Genomic DNA, 21103 nt, shown 5'->3' on the forward strand with positions numbered 1-21103 from the left:
AATGCCTTGGATATCTAGGTTTGTTCGTTTTAACACTGGTAGCTAGCTACTGGTTTCGTTTTTTTGGCAAGAGGAATCCCAGCATCTCCTCTCAAGATAATCATTCACTTTAACCTGCTCCCAGATCTGTTTACTGTAATTTTCAAGCCAAACATGGTATGACAATGAGTGACAAGAAGTTGTCAGAATGTCACAAGTCGACTGGCTCTGAGGCTACACTCACTGAGATCAACTCTATCAGATAACCCCCTCCCCTCTCTCTTACATTCTGTAAAAGTTGTCATGATTTCATTACTCTTCAATCACTTTATTAAGGCAATCCATTACAATGCATTTTACACAAACCACAGAATGACAACAATTATGTCCAATGTCTGGTTTGGAAAATAATTCTTCATTATCAGCATGCAAACCAGAGACCAAGAGGGAGGTACACACTGTAAAGCATAGATATACAATGGCATAGAATGACATGCCATTCTATGTCTACAGTATGCTGTAAACACCCCCGGAAGGGCAAAGTATAAATAAGGATAACCAAACGCAGTACCCATCTAGGAACAAACCAAAAGGGAAAAGCAGGGATGCAACATGCTAGATGACTGCAGTCTACCCTAGATATAATCATCATCATCATCTTACAATACAAATGGCTCACTCAGGAAGTGCCTGTCTATCACAGGCCATCGGTAAGGTGAGAGGAACGAGGAGGGATCACAAACATGCACATTTCCTTAAAAGAGGCTAATTTCAACAGAACATCTTTTGAAATCTTTTTGGATATCAAGTCCAGTCGTTTTACGGGGTTTGTGTACACAGTTAGGATTCAAAGTGGTTTTGAACAGCATACTCTTACACGATTGCTTTGTTATAACTCAACACAAAATATCTTAACAGAACTTGACAAAATAACAATACAAATATTTAACTACAATTACCTATCTCTTTAGAATCATTTGCTCTACGCTCAAACCAAACCGCGTCCATTATCGCCCAGTACACGAAATAGAGAACGATCAACAAACACTTTTTCATAAATATTTGCTCATAGCCTTGAGGCAATGTAAATATAGCTTCAGTCAGTCTATCTAAATTGTAAACAAATGCTAACTTTGAAAATGTATAGCAAAACCCTGTCATAAGAACATTATACTGCCACAACATCACTCCAATAGATCCGTGGCGTCGTTCTCATTTAATACAAAAGCATAATAGCACTCATGTAGGAACATACAGCATATCTGTTGTTTAAGATGCAATAATAATAATAGTAAATAATAGTATATATTTTTTGTTCGGTTGGCTTTACTGTACATGTGAAATGGTTACCATTCTAGACATTAGGAATCATATGTTCAATAATATAATATAGGAAGGGAACGGTTGCTAACAAAAATGTAAAAAGGAGAATCGAATCTGGATATGCAAAAGGCCGTTTCCATACTGTAGGTAGACACATTTGTTTTGAGATGTTGCATTGTTGCGACCTATCTGTGAGAAAATATTGGGTTTTGTGACTGTAGTCTATATCGTATTGGCATTGCATTGGCATGAAGGCAATTTCATGTGTTTTAAACAGAGAGAAGAAGACATCATTATGCACACTTCCTTCCACTGTAGAAAAAGACTTGGCAATCAATAGTGCAGACAGATGCTATCCATCTGCTGTGTCCCCTCTATGGGAGGTTAACCCGGTCGGACTGAAGAGACAGAGCCAATGACGCTATGCTGTGTGGTTATGCTGCTCTGCTGTGTGGTTACACTGCTCTGCTGTGTGGTTATGCTGCTCTGCTGTGTGGTGATAGTGATCTGCTGTGTGGTGATAGTGATCTGCTGTGTGGTGATAGTGCTCTGCTGTGTGGTGATAGTGCTCTGCTGTGTGGTTATGCTGCTCTGCTGTGTGGTTACGCTGCTCTGCTGTGTGGTTATGCTGCTCTGCTGTGTGGTGATAGTGCTCTGCTGTGTGGTTATGCTGCTCTGCTGTGTGGTGATAGTGCTCTGCTGTGTGGTGATAGTGCTCTGCTGTGTGGTTATGCTGCTCTGCTGTGTGGTTACACTGCTCTGCTGTGTGGTTATGCTGCTCTGCTGTGTGGTGATAGTGCTCTGCTGTGTGATGATAGTGCTCTGCTGTGTGATGATAGTGCTCTGCTGTGTGGTTATGCTGCTCTGCTGTGTGGTTATGCTGCTCTGCTGTGTGGTTATGCTGCTCTGCTGTGTGGCTATGCTGCTCTGTTGTGTGGTTACGCTGCTCTGCTGTGTGGTTACGCTGCTCTGCTGTGTGGTTATGCTGCTCTGTTGTGTGGTTATGCTGCTCTGCTGTGTGGTTATGCTGCTCTGCTGTGTGGTTATGCTGCTCTGCTGTGTGGTTACGCTGCTCTGTTGTGTGGTTATGCTGCTCTTCTGTGTTGTTACGCTGCTCTGCTGTGTGGTTACGCTGCTCTGCAGTGTGGTTATGCTGCTCTGCTGTGTGGTGATAGTGCTCTGCTGTGTGGTGATAGTGCTCTGCTGTGTGGTTATGCTGCTCTGCTGTGTGGCTACGCTGCTCTGCTGTGTGGTTATGCTGCTCTGCTGTGTGGTTACGCTGCTCTGCTGTGTGGTTACGCTGCTCTGCTGTGTAGTTACGCTGTTCTGCTGTGTGGTTATGCTGCTCTGCTGTGTGGTGATAGTGTTCTGCTGTGTGGTTATGCTGTTCTGCTGTGTGGTTATGCTGCTCTGCTGTGTGGTGATAGTGTTCTGCTGTGTGGTTCTGCTGTTCTGCTGTGTGGTGATAGTGTTCTGCTGTGTGGTTACGCTGCTCTGCTGTGTAGTTACGCTGTTCTGCTGTGTGGTTATGCTGCTCTGCTGTGTGGTTATGCTGCTCTGCTGTGTGGTGATAGTGTTCTGCTGTGTGGTTATGCTGCTCTGCTGTGTGGTTATGCTGCTCTGCTGTGTGGTGATAGTGTTCTGCTGTGTGGTGATAGTGTTCTGCTGTGTGGTTATGCTGTTCTGCTGTGTGGTGATAGTGTTCTGCTGTGTGGTTATGCTGCTCTGCTGTGTGGTTATGCTGCTCTGCTGTGTGGTGATAGTGTTCTGCTGTGTGGTTCTGCTGTTCTGCTGTGTGGTGATAGTGTTCTGCTGTGTGGTTACTCTGCTCTGCTGTGTGGTGATAGTGCTCTGCTGTGTGGTGATAGTGCTCTGCTGTGTGGTTACGCTGCTTTGCTGTGTGGTTATGCTGCTCTGCTGTTCGCTCAGGAAACTACTACTTTAATATGTCAACAACTTCAATTTGGCAATATAACAACAAGTCATAGATGGCATTATACCAACAATTGAAAGTTGTCTTGATACACTGTATGTAACAGAGGCAGTTCAGAACCAGGCTCGTGTTATGAGTAACCTTGTCCGAAACGAGAAGACTTGTGTTGGCCCCTTCAGCTAATGGCTAGGGTTTAGCTTAGCGGGCTAATACAGTCTTGCGGTTCTTAGGAAACCCGGGTTCGAACCCCAGTCGGTCACATTATACACCAATAACTTCAATTAAAGACGTCAATACATCCCTGGCAGCGAGTTGTAAATCTATCAGTATTCCAGTTGAAGTGAGGAAAACAGATTGATCATGGTTTCAACTGCTCTTTGTGCAGTTGCTTTTTATACATTGACTCCCTTTTAATGACTTGTTATAAACACAATTAATATACAGTTTACTACAATACTTCCAATTATCTATTATGCCGTTCTCAAAGTAGTTTCCATCCGGTTCAAAAACAAACAATCTAGTCCAACAAAAAAAAGGATTGTGGTTGACTTGACATCGAACTGAAGAAACCAAACTAACATTATACCAACTTTTTAGTACATTCTCACCGTTATACACCCGCTGCCTTAATATCCATGGCACAGTGTGCAAGGGATGAAGAACAATCAAAACAGAAACGACAACATCGACCACAGCAAATATAATGAGAAGGATCTTATAAACGACATGGCATTCCCTCCACACACTACGACTATGTAAATGCTATGTAAATACTATGTAAATGCCATGTAAATTCTAGGCCTTTGAAGATGTGGCTACGCTCATGCATAATGAGATGAATTATAATATTAAAGAATGTAGAATGTCAAGTACATACATTATCATCAACAATGATATTCTAGAACTGGAAGAAATGAATTATAACAGTCCTTTCCATTGTATCTTGTTGTGGTAGCTGTTGGTTAGCTTGTATATAATTTTGATATATACTTCAGTATCAATGCATTGTATATGATATTTGTGCTTTTTATTTGGCCTGTTATAGTGCATTTTATTGATACACATTGAATATGTGTAGGGTAAGTAAGTCTTGTTTAAGATGCATGAAAGTAAACTGTCACACAAACAGCTGGTCCTCTGAATAACTGTTACAGTCAAACATGTCAAATAACTCATCTTCATCATTCCTAACTATTCCTAAACAGCTGGACATTATCTAATTATAAACATGCTTTATATTACAGTACTATTTGAAGTAGAAATAAACAATTATTTATAGCATTGATCACCCCAACAATTGGTATGGGAAAATATGAGGATCCCCATCCCCACGAATAAATACTGTAGTTTTTACAATAAATAAATCATTATACAGATGATTTCTTAGTCCCACATACACAACCACTCTAAAAGGTATCATATGGACAAACATGACTGGCACGTTCTAATAAATAATGACCTCAAAAAACCTCCCTCTCTACCTCAGGGTACACTACCCATTACGTCACCACTTTGACATCTAACGCCTAACATTCCTTTACATTTCTCTTCTCTTCTTCTCCTCCTCTCTTCCTTATCCCCCTTTCCACCCTCCCAATCAGGCGTTGAAACTCAAAAGTAAAACTCCCCGATCTTCAGTTTTTTTTTTTTGTTGTTGCTCAAAGCAGTCTTTCTGAAGTCTCGTTCCAAAGAAAATAGAGTGCTATTTGTTCAGCACGACAACCAGATGATGTAAAGAAGGAGAAAAATGTGCCTTGAAGCATTTCCACATTTAGTTTCTCCATCAGGGGTGCACCACCCACCCTACCCTGAAACTACTTCCCCAGGGTTGGAGCCTCAGATGGGAGTGGGGGTGGGGCTCAGATAGGGGTGGGTGTGGTCCTGGTCCTCCGGGCCTGGTTCCTCATTGGGTGGAGGCAGGGGACAGGGTTTGATACCTCTATTCTTCATGTAGAGGATGAGCTGTTCAGGGATCTCAGCCAGGACGTCTTTGGCTAGCCGGGCCATACTCAACACGTGGTTTCCTGTCCGGTCCATGTAGTCTCTGAACGGGACAAACTGCACGGGGACGGAGATAGAAGGGGTCAGGTAGAAAGTAGAGAGAGAGACAGATATAGAGAGAGACAGATATAGAGAGAGTAGGGGTCATTAGAAGGTAGAGAGAGACAGATACAGAGAGAGACAGATATAGAGAGAGTAGGGGTCATTAGAAGGTAGAGAGAGAGACAGATATAGAGAGAGACAGATATAGAGAGAGTAGGGGTCATTAGAAGGTAGAGAGAGACAGATACAGAGAGAGACAGATATAGAGAGAGTAGGGGTCATTAGAAGGTAGAGAGAGAGACAGATATAGAGAGAGTAGGGGTCATTAGAAGGTAGAGAGAGACAGATACAGAGAGAGTAGGGGTCAGGTAGAAAGTAGAGAGAGAGACAGATACAGAGAGAGACAGATATAGAGAGAGTAGGGGTCATTAGAAGGTAGAGAGAGAGACAGATATAGAGAGAGTAGGGGTCATTAGAAGGTAGAGAGAGACAGATACAGAGAGAGTAGGGGTCATTAGAAGGTAGAGAGAGAGACAGATATAGATACAGTAGGGGTCATTAGAAGGTAGAGAGAGAGAGACAGATATATAGAGAGTAGGGGTCATTAGAAGGTAGAGAGAGAGACAAATATAGAGAGAGTAGGGGTCATTAGAAGGTAGAGAGAGACAGATATAGAGAGAGTAGGGGTCATTAAAAGGTAGAGAGAGAGAGTAGGGGTCATTAGAAGGTAGAGAGAGAGACAGATATAGAGAGAGTAGGGGTCATTAGAAGGTAGAGAGACAGATACAGAGAGAGTAGGGGTCATTCGAAGTGACAGTTGGAAGGTAGAGAGAGAGACAGATATAGAGGGAGACAGAGAGTAGGGGTCATTAGAAGGTATAGTGAGACAGATAAAGAGAGAGTAGGGGTCATTAGAAGGTAGAGAGAGAGACAGATACAGAGAGAGTAGGGGTCATTAGAAGGTAGAGCGAGAGACAGATACAGAGAGAGTAGGGGTCATTAGAAGGTAGAGAGAGACAGATATAGAGAGAGTAGGGGTCATTAGAAGGTAGAGAGAGAGACAGATACAGAGAGAGTAGGGGTCATTAGAAGTGACAGATGGAAGGTCGAGAGAGAGACAGATATAGAGGGAGACAGAGAGTAGGGGTCATTAGAAGGTAGAGAGAGAGACAGATACAGAGAGAGTAGGGGTCATTAGAAGGTAGAGAGAGAGACAGATATAGAGGGAGACAGAGAGTAGGGACCGAGGCAGGATTCGTAACCCAATTGCCAGTGGGTATGTGTGGCCTGCCGTCGGCAGTAATACATCTAGTCCAAACTCCTGCACAAGGGTTTTCTATAGTGCTGGGACCTGTCTCCAAATGGAACATCACAAATGGTACCAAATGCTTCACATCAGAATGTTATTGATATTTCAATTCAGAAATGCAATATTTTTGTTTCTTTTTTCACTCATGATTGATTTTCTCGTAAGATATCAGATTGCTGGGTTGGGGGAGTGGGGCTTTCACAAAAGGAAACTCTGCTCTTCCCCTCTGACAATCAGCAAAGAGAGTAAACACTGTTTACCTGTACAATGTCTCTCTACAAGGTTAGAAAAGGAAGTTAAATCTACCTGAAAAATGTCTCTCGACAGGGTTAGAATAGGAAGTGAATTACCTATACAATGTCTCTCTACAGGGTTAGAATAGGAAGTGAATTACCTATACAATGTATCTCGACAGGGTTAGAATAGGAAGTTAAATCTACCTGTACAATGTCTCTTTCTGCTAGCTTCCCTCGCGAGGAGATTCTGATGTCATCACCGTCCAACTCCACCATGGCTACCGGAAAGAGAAGAGACCAGTTTAGACCTCTAGTGTCTGAGTGAGTCACTAACCTTCATAGTGTCTTATAACACAAGTTTAAACCTCTAGTGTCTGGGTGAGTCACTACCCTTCATAGTGTCTTATAACACCAGTTTAAACCTCTAGTGTCTGAGTGAGTCACTAACCTTCATAGTGTCTTATAACACCAGTTTAAACCTCTAGTGTCTGGGTGAGTCACTACCCTTCATAGTGTCTTATAACACTACTGCCTGTCTAACTTGACCCATTATGATGGCTTTATAATGAACCAGTTTTAACATGCTCTGCATTGTCTACACTGAGTGTACAAAACATTAGGAACACCTTCTCTTTCCATGACATAAAATCCAGGTGAAAGCTATGACCCCTTGTTGATGTCACTTGTTAAATCCACTTCAATCAGTGTAGATTAAGGGGAGGAGACAGTTTAAATAATAATTTTTAAGCCTTGAGACAATTGAGACATGGATTGTGTATATGTACCATTCAGAGGATGAATAGGCAAGACAAAATATTTAAGTGCCTTTGAACGCGGTATGGTAGTAGGTGCCAGAGGCACCGGTTTGTGTCAAGAACTGCAACGCTGCTGGGTTTTTCACGCTCAACAGTTTCCCGTGTGTATCAAGAATGGTCCACCACCCAAAGGACATCCAGCCAACTTGACACAACAGTGGGAAGCATTGGAGTCAACATGGGCCAGCATCCCTGTGGAACGCTTTCGTCACCTTGTAGAGTTCATGCCTCGACGAAGTGAGGCTGTTCTCAGGACAAAAAGGGGGGTGCAACTCAATATTAGGAAGGTGTTCTTAATATTTGGTAGAATCAGTGTTTAGGAGTTACTAAACATCACAATGTCTGGTGTCCATATTAGGATAGCCTCAGGAGTGGGTCTCCGTGTCACTCGGACTTGTAGTTTTTATTTATTTCTATTTTATTTCACCTTTATTTAACCAGGTAGGCTAGTTGAGAACAAGTTCTCATTTACAACTGCGACCTGGCCAAGATAAAGCATAGCAGTGTGAACAGACAACACAGAGTTACACATGGAGTAAACAATAAACAAGTCAATAACACAGTAGAAAAAAGAAAAAAAAAGAGTCTATATACATTGTGTGCAAAAGCCATGAGGAGGTAGGCGAATAATTACAATTTTGCAGATTAACACTGGAGTGATAAATGATCAGATGGTCATGTGCAGGTAGAGATACTGGTGTGCAAAAGAGCAGAAAAGTAAATAAATAAAACAGTATGGGGGTGAGGTAGGTAAAAATGGGTGGGCTATTTAGCGATGGACTACGTACAGCTGCAGCGATCGGTTAGCTGGAGTTGGAGGCTGTCCAAATATGAACAGAGTAATGGTGGGTTATTAAGACCAGCTTAAACTTGCTATTGCATTGTGGGAGTCAAAAACCCATCATGGTTATTATGGACTTCAAATAAATGCTAATAATTGCTTTTTACATTGAGAACATTCCCAGCACCGTAATTAATACTATTAACGAAGCATATTCAGAAAGAAATACCAGCCAGCCCCGGTAACAGCACACAACACAACAAGTTCGAGAGCATCAAAGTTGTGACCGTGGTACAAATATTCAAATTGTACGCAACAGCTGTGAACTGGGTTTAGAACCCTGCAGGTTGACATCCTGCTTATTATCTAGTGACTTCCACCAAACTGCCAATTAGCTAACATCCCTCACATTGAAACTGTCCCTGATAATCTCAGCCCTTATTAATTGTATTGCATTATCTACAGTACATTCAACCCAATGCTTGTGGACTGGGAACGTATAAACGGTCAAACATCACGGGAATATTTGACAGAGGAATTTCTTATTTGTGTTCTGTTGACTAGTTATGCTAATTTATGATGATTTATTTCTTTATCATGGGTCAAGGATTAAGTTAAAGACATTATGTGAAAATGTTTTTAACTTTATCTAAGCCCAATAGTGAAATAAGATTTTCAAACCAACCAGCAGCTTATAAAGGTATCTTTTGAAAGCATTTTCCCCTCTGAAAACATTTAACATAACAATATGCTAATAAAAACAAAACAATAAAAACATGAAAGTATTATAAAATATAATTTTGTGGGAATGAGTGTGAATGAGGGGGGTCAATCTCACCATCGAACTCAGCGTGTCCAACTCCAACAATGATGATAGACATAGGAATCTTAGCAGCCTGCGGAGAACAAACAACAGGTAGATTCCATGCGATATTATCTACATTCTGACAACAAGGTGCTTTTTGAGTTCTTACGAGGACAAAGTTTTAGGCATAAACATGTACACGTTTGTCTTTGTTCAATGTCTTTAGCAAAAAAATAAAAATATTGATTACAAAAAAATATATATATATTCTGAAGAGGACTGATGAAATATTCAAATCCATCACAAACCAATCTGATGTCCTTAAACAAAGCAGTTTACCATTACTCAAACAGTGTATGATGCATTGGTGGTTATTCAGTGACATGGTAGCAGTTCTGATTCATTATTCACTAGTCTGCAGTCTGGTAATCCAGTCACAAAGGGCAGCAAGACACAAGGAGACCATTGGACAAGCGACACATAAATGTGCATTGAAAAAGACAAGATAACAGAAACAATACATTTGCTGACAAATTCCCTCTCTGCTGATTGCTGTTCGGTCTCTCTTTCCAAGCACATGACATTGTGTAGTCACCCTGTGCCGCAATGGAACACAGCCCTGCTCCAGTCGGACAGTCAAGGGAAATACACTATTACGTCAGGATTGCAAAAACAGAACGATTCGTCTATATTATTCAGCAGGCGTCTCTGAAACCAATGTGGATTATAATATATTTTTAAAACATTTCTGGATGTGTTATTGCCGCGGGAAATAGCAGCTTCAATGTATTTTACAAGGAAAGGAAGTTGAACATATTGTTGAACGTAAGTGACAATTTTGAGTCCCTGCTAGTTATATATAAGGCCAACATAATAAACACATTACACAACAAACAATGTCTATATTCGTCTCTACACTATGCAATGTTTATCTCCACAGAACAAGGAGAGAGAAGAGGATAACATTTAACTTCATATACAGTACCAGTCAAAAGTTTGGACACAACTACTCATTCCAGGGTTTTTGTTTATTTTTACTATGTTCTACATTGTAGAATAATAGTGAAGACATCAAAACTATGAAATAACACATGGAATCGTGTAGTAACCAAAAAAAAAGTGTTAAACAAATCAAAATACATTTTATATTTGAGATTCTTCAAAGTAGCCATCCTTTGCCTTGATGACAGCTTTGCACACTCTTGGCATTCATGAGGAAGTCACCTGGAATCAGTGGCGACCTGTCATTCAGGGCACGTGGGGCAGGTTTGCCTGTTTGCATGTTATTTTGGCATTAATACGTGTCACATATCAGTTTGCAACCAATGTAAAACATTTGAAATATTTGCGTTAATAAAGCCACATACAAACATGGTCTCTTTTTTGCTTTCTTGAGTAAGGCAGCTCCGAAATGCAAGTGTTCCAGAGTTACATCAGACGTGCCCATCCAAGAAGGCTCAAGGCCGTTGGTCACAGATAAAATGACGTCAAATCACGTTATATGTACAGTAGCTTTGATTGGACTGATCATGTCAACATCATACTTTCTAAATCTTAGCTAGCAGTCATCATCATGAATCAAGTTGACAATCTACTGGCAAATCCTTTTTTATGCTTGTCATATGAAGATAAATAATGAAGATAAATTACAGATCAAATGTATCGGTGCTCATCGGCCATTGGACATAAACGTTACACAACAAGTTGGAAATCGTAAATTCAACAATGAGTGGTTTGGAAGGAATCCGTGGCTAACTGCAAGCATTGGAAAGCAGTCACTAGCCTGCTATTCAGTGGAGTGGCTGTGGGCTCTTAAACCCTAGTCTGGGGTTTAAGGGTCTCTTAAAATTATAAAATTCAACATTGGCCATGAAGCATGATTTGTGCCGCGCTCAAAACAACTTAACTCGGAACTGCTAAATCTGACTACAGTGAATTCTAGACAACTGGGAACCGGGAAAAAACTCTGAAAGCTCCAACTGGGAAAATATACATTTTCAACGGTCATCCAACTCGGAATTGTTAATCGGGAACTCAGGCTTCTTTCTAGATCGACCTTGTTTTTTTTCAAAGTTTCCAGTTGTCTTGAAAGCACCATAAATCCAGAGAAAGCCAGACTTTGACGACAACATTTGCCCACGAAGGACTGCCACGCCACCTTCCTGTTCAAGTGAGCACAGCATGACAGGGTGAGTCCAAAAATGTATTGTTTGCTGCTGCATAAATGATGCAATATGCCAGGAAGATATGTATACTGTAGCTAAGAAAGTATTACTAAGTGTATGTTGTGTAGTTAGCTGTTAGTAGGCCATATGCCTCACCCTGATAATTTGGTCTATTTTTCCCTCATAATTTCACCTACTGTTCTGACTTGCTGGTGCACATGTAGCCTATAACCTGTTTAAGAGAAATGTAATCATTGAATATTGTAAGAGAGTTCAATGTCTGCTTATGTTCCCCCTTTATTTGTCCTATGGTTCTGACTTGGTATACAGGGAGAACACTGTAAGAACGGCCCATGTTCTGAATTCTAAATTGTCAGTAGAAATCACATTTGTTTAAGCAAGTCAGCCATGTCTTTTCAAAAGGCAGTAAATGAGGCTGAATGAACTGTTTCGCTGCCAGACAAGGCTCTGCTGATAGCCAGTGTACAGTTTGTGGGCACCGTTTGTCACCGTTAGAGTGCAACTAATATCTTGTTTACTGTTGTGTTGTGTAGTGGCTTTTGCTGACATGCAACCCACTTTTTTTGTTTGCCCCACCAAGATGTACATGCTAAAATCACCACTGCCTGAAATGCATTTCAATTAACAGGTGTGCCTAGTTAATGCGTTTGAGCCAATCAGTTGTCTTGTGACAAGGTAGGGGTGGTATACAGAAGATAGCCCTATTTAGTAAAAGACCAAGTCCATATTATGGCAAGAACAGCTCAAATAAGCAAAGAGAAATGACAGTCCATCATTGACTGACCATCAGACATGAAGGTCAGTCAATGCGGAGAATTTAAAGAACTTTGAAAGTTTCTTGAAGGTCAGTTGAAAAAACCGTCAAGCTCTATGATGAAACTGGCTCTCATGAGGACCGCCACAGGAAAAGAAGACCCAGAGTTACCTTTGCTGCAGAGGATAAGTTCATTAGAGTTAACTGCACCTCAGATTGCAACCCAAATAAATGCTTCACAGAGTTCAAGTAACAGACAGATCTCAACATCAACTGTTTAGAGAAGAATCACTCCTTCATGGTCAAATTGCTGCAAAGAAACCACTACTAAAGGACTCCAATAATAATAATAAACTTGCTTGGGCCGAGAAACACGAGCAATGGACATTAGACCGGTGAAAATCTGTCCTTTGGTCTGATGAGTCCAAATTTGAGATTTTTGGTTCCAACTGCCGTGTCTTTGTGAGATGCAGAGTAGGTGAACGGATGATCTCTGCATGTGTAGTTCCCACCGTGAAGCATGGAGGAGGATGTGTGTTTTGCTGATGACACTGTCTGTGATTCATTTAGAATTCAAGGCACACTTAACCAGTGTCATGACGTTGCCCTCTTTAGGGACAGCAAGCCCCATCCCCCTCTCCCTGTCTCTTACACCCAGGCTGCTGTGGTCAGAGAGAGGTCGTAAATTCCTAGATTGATTATCTCATGGCCACAGTATAGAGAGAGAGAGTAGAGTTTTCATAGAAGAAAACAAAGGAATTTCTTCCACCTCACAGAACTTGAGGTCCCAACAAAATTTTTGTTCTGGAGAAGGTAAAAAAGATCTGTGAAGAATCCAGCTACGAACTGGTCCGTTTGGTACAATTTTGTGAAACACATGGGAGACAATACGGCCACATTACCATAACGCTGTTTATATAATATCCTCAGATATGAGGCTTACATCTAATTGTTGTATAAAATGAATGAGTGAGGATGGAAATGTTTGTGATATTGTGTAATGGGATTTTGGACTGTTTAATGAAGGAAACTCCAATTCCCCAAATTCCCAATTCCCACGCCCCCAGGGGTACAGACAGGACCAGGCGTCATGAGACAGCCCTTTTCGATGTTCCGAATAAAACCCCACATGGGTTTTCTATCACCAGACCATGTTGCTCTCAATTACGAGAGGACAAAGGTTGCAGACCAGCTTACCTCGATAACGAGAGGGCCAAGGTTTGAGTAGATTGCTGAATCTTTTAACCATACCACGTGGTTAAACTCTTAGACTATCGATACCGACAGAATAAGAACAAGTCTTTGATATTAATTACTAGTCTGCAGCTAGGAATTCGGTATCATTGAACGCGAAGACCGACAACCGCCAAAACATCTATTCTATAACGACATGAATGAATGTCACTCTGAACTATCCATTCTAACCACGACAGAGAGAGAGAGAGGACGGACACTCCAACAGAAACAAACTTTTCAACAGAGACCCCGACGACACACTGAGCGTAAATATATATATTGATTTCAATTGTTCCCAAATGAGTGAGCGTTCATGTGCAAAGGATTAGCATTTCAATTGTTATAATTGTTTGTGTGTGCACTTCTGTGATTGTTTAGTTAGTTAATAAATACATTATTTTAGACAATTGATGTATGGATGACTCATAGTGAAGACTGGGTTCCTGCAGATAAGCAACAATTTACGACGTTTGGAATGTGACTAACGTGAGGTAAAGAAGAATTCATTCATCAGAAGACTATTGATCAGACATGAAAATATCTGAAAAGTTATATTAGGAAAATTATAACTTTGTAATCTGAATATTTTCCTTGGTGCCCCGACTTCCTAGTTAATTAAAGTTACATGATTAATCAGTTTAATCGCATAATAATAATTACAGAGAGTCATTTGATAAAGATTAATCTTCAGTTTAATGATACCAAAGACACGACACCAGCATGGTTAAGGCAAAGGGTGGCTACTTTGTTGAACACTTTTTTTGGTTACAATTTGATTCCATATGTGTTATTTCATAGTTTTAAAAATAAAGAAAAACCCTTGAATGAGTAGGTGTGTCCAAACGTTTGACTGGTGCTGTAGGTCAAAACATTAATTAGTAGAAACACTTTTATCTCTGCCACCTTCATAGACATTTCCATTCAATCTTATTCATGATTGCTGGAACAGTGGCCTATATGAGATATGTTGGTGATCTAACAGCAGGTGCTTGAAACCAGCTAATAATGAACTAGGGCTTTCGAAGCAAAACCTGATGTGCATTAACTCTTAGCAATTACTGTATCTAACATGCCCTGTACTGTACACTGTACATCTATTATAGTAACACCTCTTACTCCTCTCTGCTTATCTGAACTGTCTCCATCCCACTATGTCAACATAACGGATAAATCTATGTTTTATCCTCCAAAACACCATTCCACCCCCACCATCACCCCCCCCCACCACCCCCACCATCAACCCCCCCCTCCAACCATCACCCACCCCCACCAACCCCACCACCCCCACCATCACTACCAGCACCACCACCCCCACCACCATCACTACCGCACCACCACCCCCACCATCACTACCAGCACCACCAACCCTCTCCCCACCCCCACCACCCTCACCACCCCCACCATCACTACCAGCACCACCACCCCCACCATCACTACCAGCACCACCAACCCTACCATCACTACCAGCACCACCACCCCCACCATCACTACCAGCACCACCACCCCCACCACCACCATCACTACCAGCACCACCACCCCCACCATCACTACCAGCACCACCACCCCCACCATCACTACCAGCACCACCAACCCCCCCCACCCCCACCAACCCCACCCACCCCCACCTTCACTACCAGCACCACCACCCCTACCACCACCCCCACCACCCCCACCACCCCCGGCGCCCCCACTGCAATCACCACCAAAAGTACATTATTTAGTCGACACTGTTAGTAACTTTACTTCTAACCCAGGGGATCCTGCTTCTGCAAGCTGTTTAAATACTATCTATCTTTGGACTGCAAAAATACTTGCAAACCCAGCAATTTGGAATCTGTCGATCTCTAGCTGTCCCCGGCTGTAATAGTACTTTCCAGTCTGCAGAAGCTTTAAAAAAAACTTTCTAATATTGTCAAGTTTTATTTCAACCGTCCTCTGCATGACAAATCAGTCAGTGAGTCCGTTTCCCTCCCACCTCCCCCGTGACATGGGTACGAACTGCCAACATTCCAAATGACACCCTATTTCCTATGTAGTGCACTACTTTTGACAAGGGTCCTATAGGATGTAGTGCACTACTTAAAACCAGGGCCCTATAGGATGTAGTGCACTACTTTTGACCAGGGCCCTATAGGATGTAGTGCACTACTTTGGACCAGGGCCCTATAGGGGGTAGTGCACTATTTTGGACCAGGACCCTATGGGATGTAGTGCACTACTTTGGACCAGGGTGTAGTGTGTAGTCCATTACTTTTGATCAGGACCCATATGGTGCCATTTGGGACAGAGCCATGGAATGCTGTAATAGAGTGGGCCAAAAGGAATGATTGACAGAAAGGTGATTCTACTGTTCTGTTCTAACATGTGAGGAAAACAGGAGGCCCCCTCCTTTATGATTCACTGCCCTGAGAGGAGAGTTAAGGAGAGAACCATGGAACATCAGAGAGAGGGGTTGGAACTAATATTTAGCCAAAAGGCTGGCCTGGTACATTTATATTGGAATCATTTAGCTTTTATCCAGAGCCACGTAAAAGGGCAGACAGTACTGCAAAGGTGGCAGCAGCTGGCAGGACACAGAAAGCAGGACAGAGGAAGCAGGTTGGAAGGCTTGGTTGAGGAAGCTGAGGTTGGGTAGAGGTAGATGGCTTGGCTGAGACAGGTTAGATGTAGATGGCTGAGACAGGTTAGATGTAGATGGCTGAGACAGGTTAGATGTAGATGGCTGAGGCAGGTCAGAGGTAGATGTATTGGCTGAGACAGGCTAGATGTAGATGGCTGAGGCAGGTCAGAGGTAGATGGCTGAGGCAGGTTAGCGGTAGATGTATTGGCTGAGGCAGGTTAGAGGTAGATGTCTTGGCTGAGGCAGGTTAGAGATAGATGGCTGAGGTAGGTCAGAGGTAGATGTCTTGGCTGAGACAGGTTAGATGTAGATGGCTGAGACAGGTTAGATGTAGATGGCTGAGGCAGGTCTGAGGTAGATGTCTTGGCTGAGACAGGTTAGAGATAGATGGCTGAGGCAGGTCAGAGGAAGATGTCTTGGCTGAGACAGGCTAGAGGTAGATGACTGAGGCAGGTCAGAGGTAGATGTCTTGGCTGAGGCAGGTCAGAGGTAGATGGCTGAGGCAGGTCTGAGGTAGATGCCTTGGCTGAGACAGGTTAGAGATAGATGGCTGAGGCAGGTCAGAGGTAGATGTCTTGGCTGAGACAGGTTAGATGTAGATGGCTGAGACAGGTTAGATGTAGATGGCCGAGGCAGGTCTGAGGTAGATGTCTTGGCTGAGACAGGCTAGAGGTAGATGACTGAGGCAGGCAGGTCAGAGGTAGATGGCTGAGGCAGGTCAGAGGTAGATGTCTTGGCTGAGGCAGGTCAGGCTGAGGCAGGTTAGAGGTAGAGGCAGATGTCTTGGCTGAGGCAGGTTAGAGGTAGATGACTGAGGCAGGTCAGAGGTGAGAAGCAGGTCAGAGGTAGATGGCTTGGCTCAGGTTAGATGTAGATGGCTGGCTGAGGCAGGATGACTGAGACAGGTTAGGTAGATGGCTGAGGCAGGTTAGAGGTAGATGTCTTGGCTGAGGCAGGTTAGAGGTAGATGACTGAGGCAGGTCAGAGGTCACAGAAAGCAAGACAGAGGAAGCAGGTTGGAAGGCTTGGTTGAGGAAGCTGAGGTTGGGTAGAGGTAGATGGCTTGGCTGAGACAGGTTAGATGTAGATGGCTGAGACAGGTTAGATGTAGATGGCTGAGACAGGTTAGATGTAGATGACTGAGACAGGTTAGATGTAGATGGCTGAGGCAGGTCAGAGGTAGATGTATTGGCTGAGACAGGCTAGAGGTAGATGGCTGAGGCAGGTCAGAGGTAGATGGCTGAGGCAGGTTAGAGGTAGATGGCTGAGGCAGGTTAGAGGTAGATGGCTGAGGCAGGTCAGAGGTAGATGTATTGGCTGAGACAGGCTAGATGTAGATGGCTGAGGCAGGTCAGAGGAAGATGTCTTGGCTGAGACAGGCTAGAGGTAGATGACTGAGGCAGGTCAGAGGTAGATGTCTTGGCTGAGGCAGGTCAGAGGTAGATGGCTGAGGCAGGTCTGAGGTAGATGCCTTGGCTGAGACAGGTTAGAGGTAGATGACTGAGGCAGGTCAGAGGTAGATGTCTTGGCTGAGGCAGGTCAGAGGTAGATGTCTTGGCTGAGGCAGGTTAGAGGTAGATGGCTGAGGCAGGTCAGAGGTAGATGTCTTGGCTGAGGCAGGTCAGAGGTAGATGTCTTGGCTGAGGCAGGTTAGAGGTAGATGGCTGAGGCAGGTTAGAGGTAGATGGCTGAGGCAGGTCAGAGGTAGATGGCTGAGGCAGGTTAGAGTTAGAGGTCTTGGCTGAGGCAGGTCAGAAGGCCGAGGTAAGATAGAGCAGCAGACAAGATCTTAAAAGGAAGGTGTGGCTGTTCTAATGGTTTTACTAACAGTCGCAAATTCCCTTTAAACCCAGTCTGCTGTGAGGTCAGAGGTTAGAGGTCATCAGAGGTCAGAATGCCGCGCCGCTCGCCCATTGGACAGCTGGCCAGTAAACACCCTCTCAGTGTTTTCTCACGGCCAGAGAGACACAAAGTGGATTTTTCAAACAGACATTTCAGAAAGGCACAAGCAGAAGTTAATGTAAAGTAACAGTGCTGTGATGTTCATATTTACGAAACCTACATTTGGTCAAAGAAAAATAGAGGAAGATCTGAACAACAGAACTAAACACAGGCCCACATCCTGAAATATAGTGGCTCTGACGAGCATGGTTCAAAGCAGCAGAAAAACAGACATTGATTTTGGCCTGGAGCTAGCTGAGGTAAAAAAAGGCGCGTTAAAAGCAGAGAAGTTAAAAGCAGCCGTAAAGCCCTGCGGAGAAGGAGAGAAAGACAGAGACAGACACAGAGAAAGAGACACAGGGAGACAGAGGGCAGAGGAGGATTATGGGTAGCAGGAACATCCAAGCAGCCTACTCACATTGACGATGGCCTCCTTGGTCTGGGCCATGTCTGATATGACTCCGTCTGTGATGATGAGCAGGACAAAGTACTGAGAGCCGTCCTGTACGGCCGCTGCGTATCTGGCAGAGAGAGAGAACAGAGACTGCATTTGTAGACTGTAAATTAACTGCAAGAAGCCCAAATACATTTCATATTGGAATAAAACGTAATAATTTCAAACCTAGCTTACATTTGTTTACGATCAAGTCTTTTTATTGTTTGTGGAAATACTTGGGAGCAGATTTGCCTGTGTTTTTAGTGTATCCTCTGTCTATGACATAGACGCTCAGAATGAATCAACATATTCTGGGAATCCACCATAGTGTGCCTCTGAACTGTGTATAGTTTTACCTGCCCTGCGCTGTTTGACTGGGGGAGAAAAAACAACAACACATTAAACGGCGATCTCTTTACTAACTTCCTGTCACCAGAGAGCCATAGTCTCAGAGCTTAAATATAGACATGTTAAGTACAGCCTGCTGTGTACTGTAACTCTCCTGTCTGTGATGAGCCAGAGTCTCAGCAGTATTCTGTATGTACGTGGCCTAGTTTTCACCACCCATCCCTAGCTGTCCATAACATGAATAATTTACTGCTGTGTTTAGCAATGCAAGTTGCTGTATTGTTTCTGTTATATATATGTTTTGTTTGTTGTTGTTATTGATGGATTGCCAGGTAGGCTCTGACCAGGGGCTGTATGCATTAAGCCTCTCAGAATAGAATGACTGATCTAGGATCAGCCCTCATCCCGCCCGTCCATGTAATCTTATTCATTATGATCTGCTCCTCTGAGACGTTTCATACGGACCCTGATCTTATTACTGTAACTAGAGAAGACAACAGTGACAACATCCAAGTGCTCATTATGCCAAAACGAAGGACGTTATTGACATTTCAGCCAGACCTCTGGGGTTTGTTGAGTCCTTTCTCCTACTTTCTAATTTTGCCTGTCAAACGATTGGCTCTCTGGAGTCTGGAGTCGACACTTGAATTTGTGTGTGTGTGTCATCATAAGAGAGATAACTGCTGTTTGGGAAGTTAAATGGACATCAAGCAAAAACACACACACACACACACACACACGCACACGCACACGCACACGCACACGCACACGCACACGCACACACACACACACACACACAAACAACGTGTGACCACTTATTCATTTGTTCTGGGACTTGACCACAAGTTACATCTGTTACCGCGGCGACAGTTTTTTTCTTCTATTTTTTTCCCCCCTTTCATTAAATCACCACACATCCAAAACACTGATAGTGTCTGTTAGTGGTCTGTCTGGATCAGTGTGGAGATGAAGGTTTCCTGAAGGTTTGTCTTTCAACTTATTTTCTAACCAAGGTTGAAATGTAGCCTGGTCCCAGATCTGTTTATGCTGTCTTATCATTCCTTTTTTTGGCTATAGGAGATAGCTGTACAGCACAAACAGATCTGGGATCAGGCTATATGAGTTGATAGGAGAGCGTCTGTACGGTCTGTCTCGGGGGCTCACGGTCACACTCACTTTGCCACGTGGTTGACAACCGGAGAGAAGTTGGTGGGTCCGTAGAGTTGTACAGTCTTTAGACTCTGATGGTATGCTTCTAGAATCCCCTCCATTCCGTTGCAGTAAGGGTTCTCTATGTTGCCATTCTGTGATGGAGTGAATACAAAACATGTAACCTGAACTATAAACGCAACATGTAAAGGGAACTGAAACAAAAGATCCCAGAAAAGTTCCATACGAACAAAAAAAGCACATTTCTCTCACATTTTGTGCACAAATTTGTTTACATCCCTGTTAGTGAGCATTTCTCATTTGCCAATATAATCCAACCACCTGAAAGGTGTGGCAAGAAGCTGATTAAACAACATGGTCATTACTATTACATCATTACATGATCAACACTGACTTGCCTAGTTAAATAAAGGTTAAATAAATCAAATAAAAATACACAGGTGCACCTTATGTTGGGGGCAAAGGCAGTTTTGTCACACAACACAATCCCACAGATGTTTAAAGTTTTGAAGGAGTGCGCAATTGGCAAGTTGATTGCAGGAATGTTCACCAAAGCTGTTGCCAGAGAATATAATGTTAATTTCTCTACAATAAGCAGCCTCCAACATCGTTTTAGAGAATTGGCCACATAACCACAGACCACGTGTAACCACGCCAGCCCAGGGCACCAGCTGTTCTGGAAGACTGTGTGATCACACTCTCCGCAGCCGATGTGAGTAAGACCTTTAAACAGGTCAACATTCACAAGGCCACAGGGCCAGACGGATTTTCAGGATGTGTACCGCGAGCATGAGCTAACCAACTGGCAAGTGCCTTCACTGACATTTTCAACCTCTCCCTGTCCGAATCTGTAATACCAACATGTTTGAAGCAGACCACCATAGTCCCTGTGCCCAAGAACACTAAGGTAACCTGCCTAAATGACTACCGACACGTAGCACTCATGTCTGTAGCCATGAAATGCTTTGAAAGGCTGGTCATGGCTCACATCAACACCATTATCCCAGAAACCCTAGAGTCACTGCAATTTGCATACCGCCCTAACAGATCCACACTGCCCTTTCCCACCTGGACAAAAGGAACGCCTATGTGAGAATGCTATTCATTGACTACAGCGCCGCATTCAACACCATAGTGCCCTCAAAGCTCATCACTAGGTTAAGGACCCTGGGACTAAACACCTCCCTC

At 43.1% G+C, this 21103-nt stretch overlaps 2 protein-coding genes across 4 annotated transcripts in view; both read right to left on the reverse strand.

Moving 5' to 3' along the window:
- Window positions 1–1686: 1686 nt before the first annotated feature.
- Window positions 1687–4754, reverse strand: LOC139417621 (zonadhesin-like). Its single transcript, XM_071166829.1, has 2 exons — window positions 4744–4754; window positions 1687–3241 (listed from the first exon to the last, which is right to left on the reverse strand). Exons 1-2 carry the CDS (start codon window positions 4752–4754, stop codon window positions 1687–1689), a joined length of 1566 nt encoding a protein of 521 aa, XP_071022930.1.
- Window positions 4755–4873: 119 nt separating this feature from the next.
- Window positions 4874–21103, reverse strand: part of LOC139417399 (copine-8-like) — a 214340-nt gene continuing 198110 nt past the window's right edge. For 2 of the 3 annotated variants that reach the window (XM_071166672.1, XM_071166671.1), the window contains 5 exons: window positions 19922–20049; window positions 18380–18482; window positions 9258–9315; window positions 7028–7101; window positions 5072–5293 (listed from right to left, as the gene is read on the reverse strand). In XM_071166672.1, coding sequence (XP_071022773.1) covers window positions 5072–5293; window positions 7028–7101; window positions 9258–9315; window positions 18380–18482; window positions 19922–20049 — 585 coding nt within the window. Of the gene's footprint in view, window positions 5294–7027; window positions 7102–9257; window positions 9316–18379; window positions 18483–19921; window positions 20050–21103 lie in introns of all 3 variants that reach the window. The other variant, XM_071166673.1, reaches the window with a different exon arrangement.

Source organism: Oncorhynchus clarkii, chromosome 9 (assembly GCF_045791955.1).
Source record: "Oncorhynchus clarkii lewisi isolate Uvic-CL-2024 chromosome 9, UVic_Ocla_1.0, whole genome shotgun sequence".
Lineage (NCBI taxonomy): Eukaryota > Metazoa > Chordata > Actinopteri > Salmoniformes > Salmonidae > Oncorhynchus > Oncorhynchus clarkii.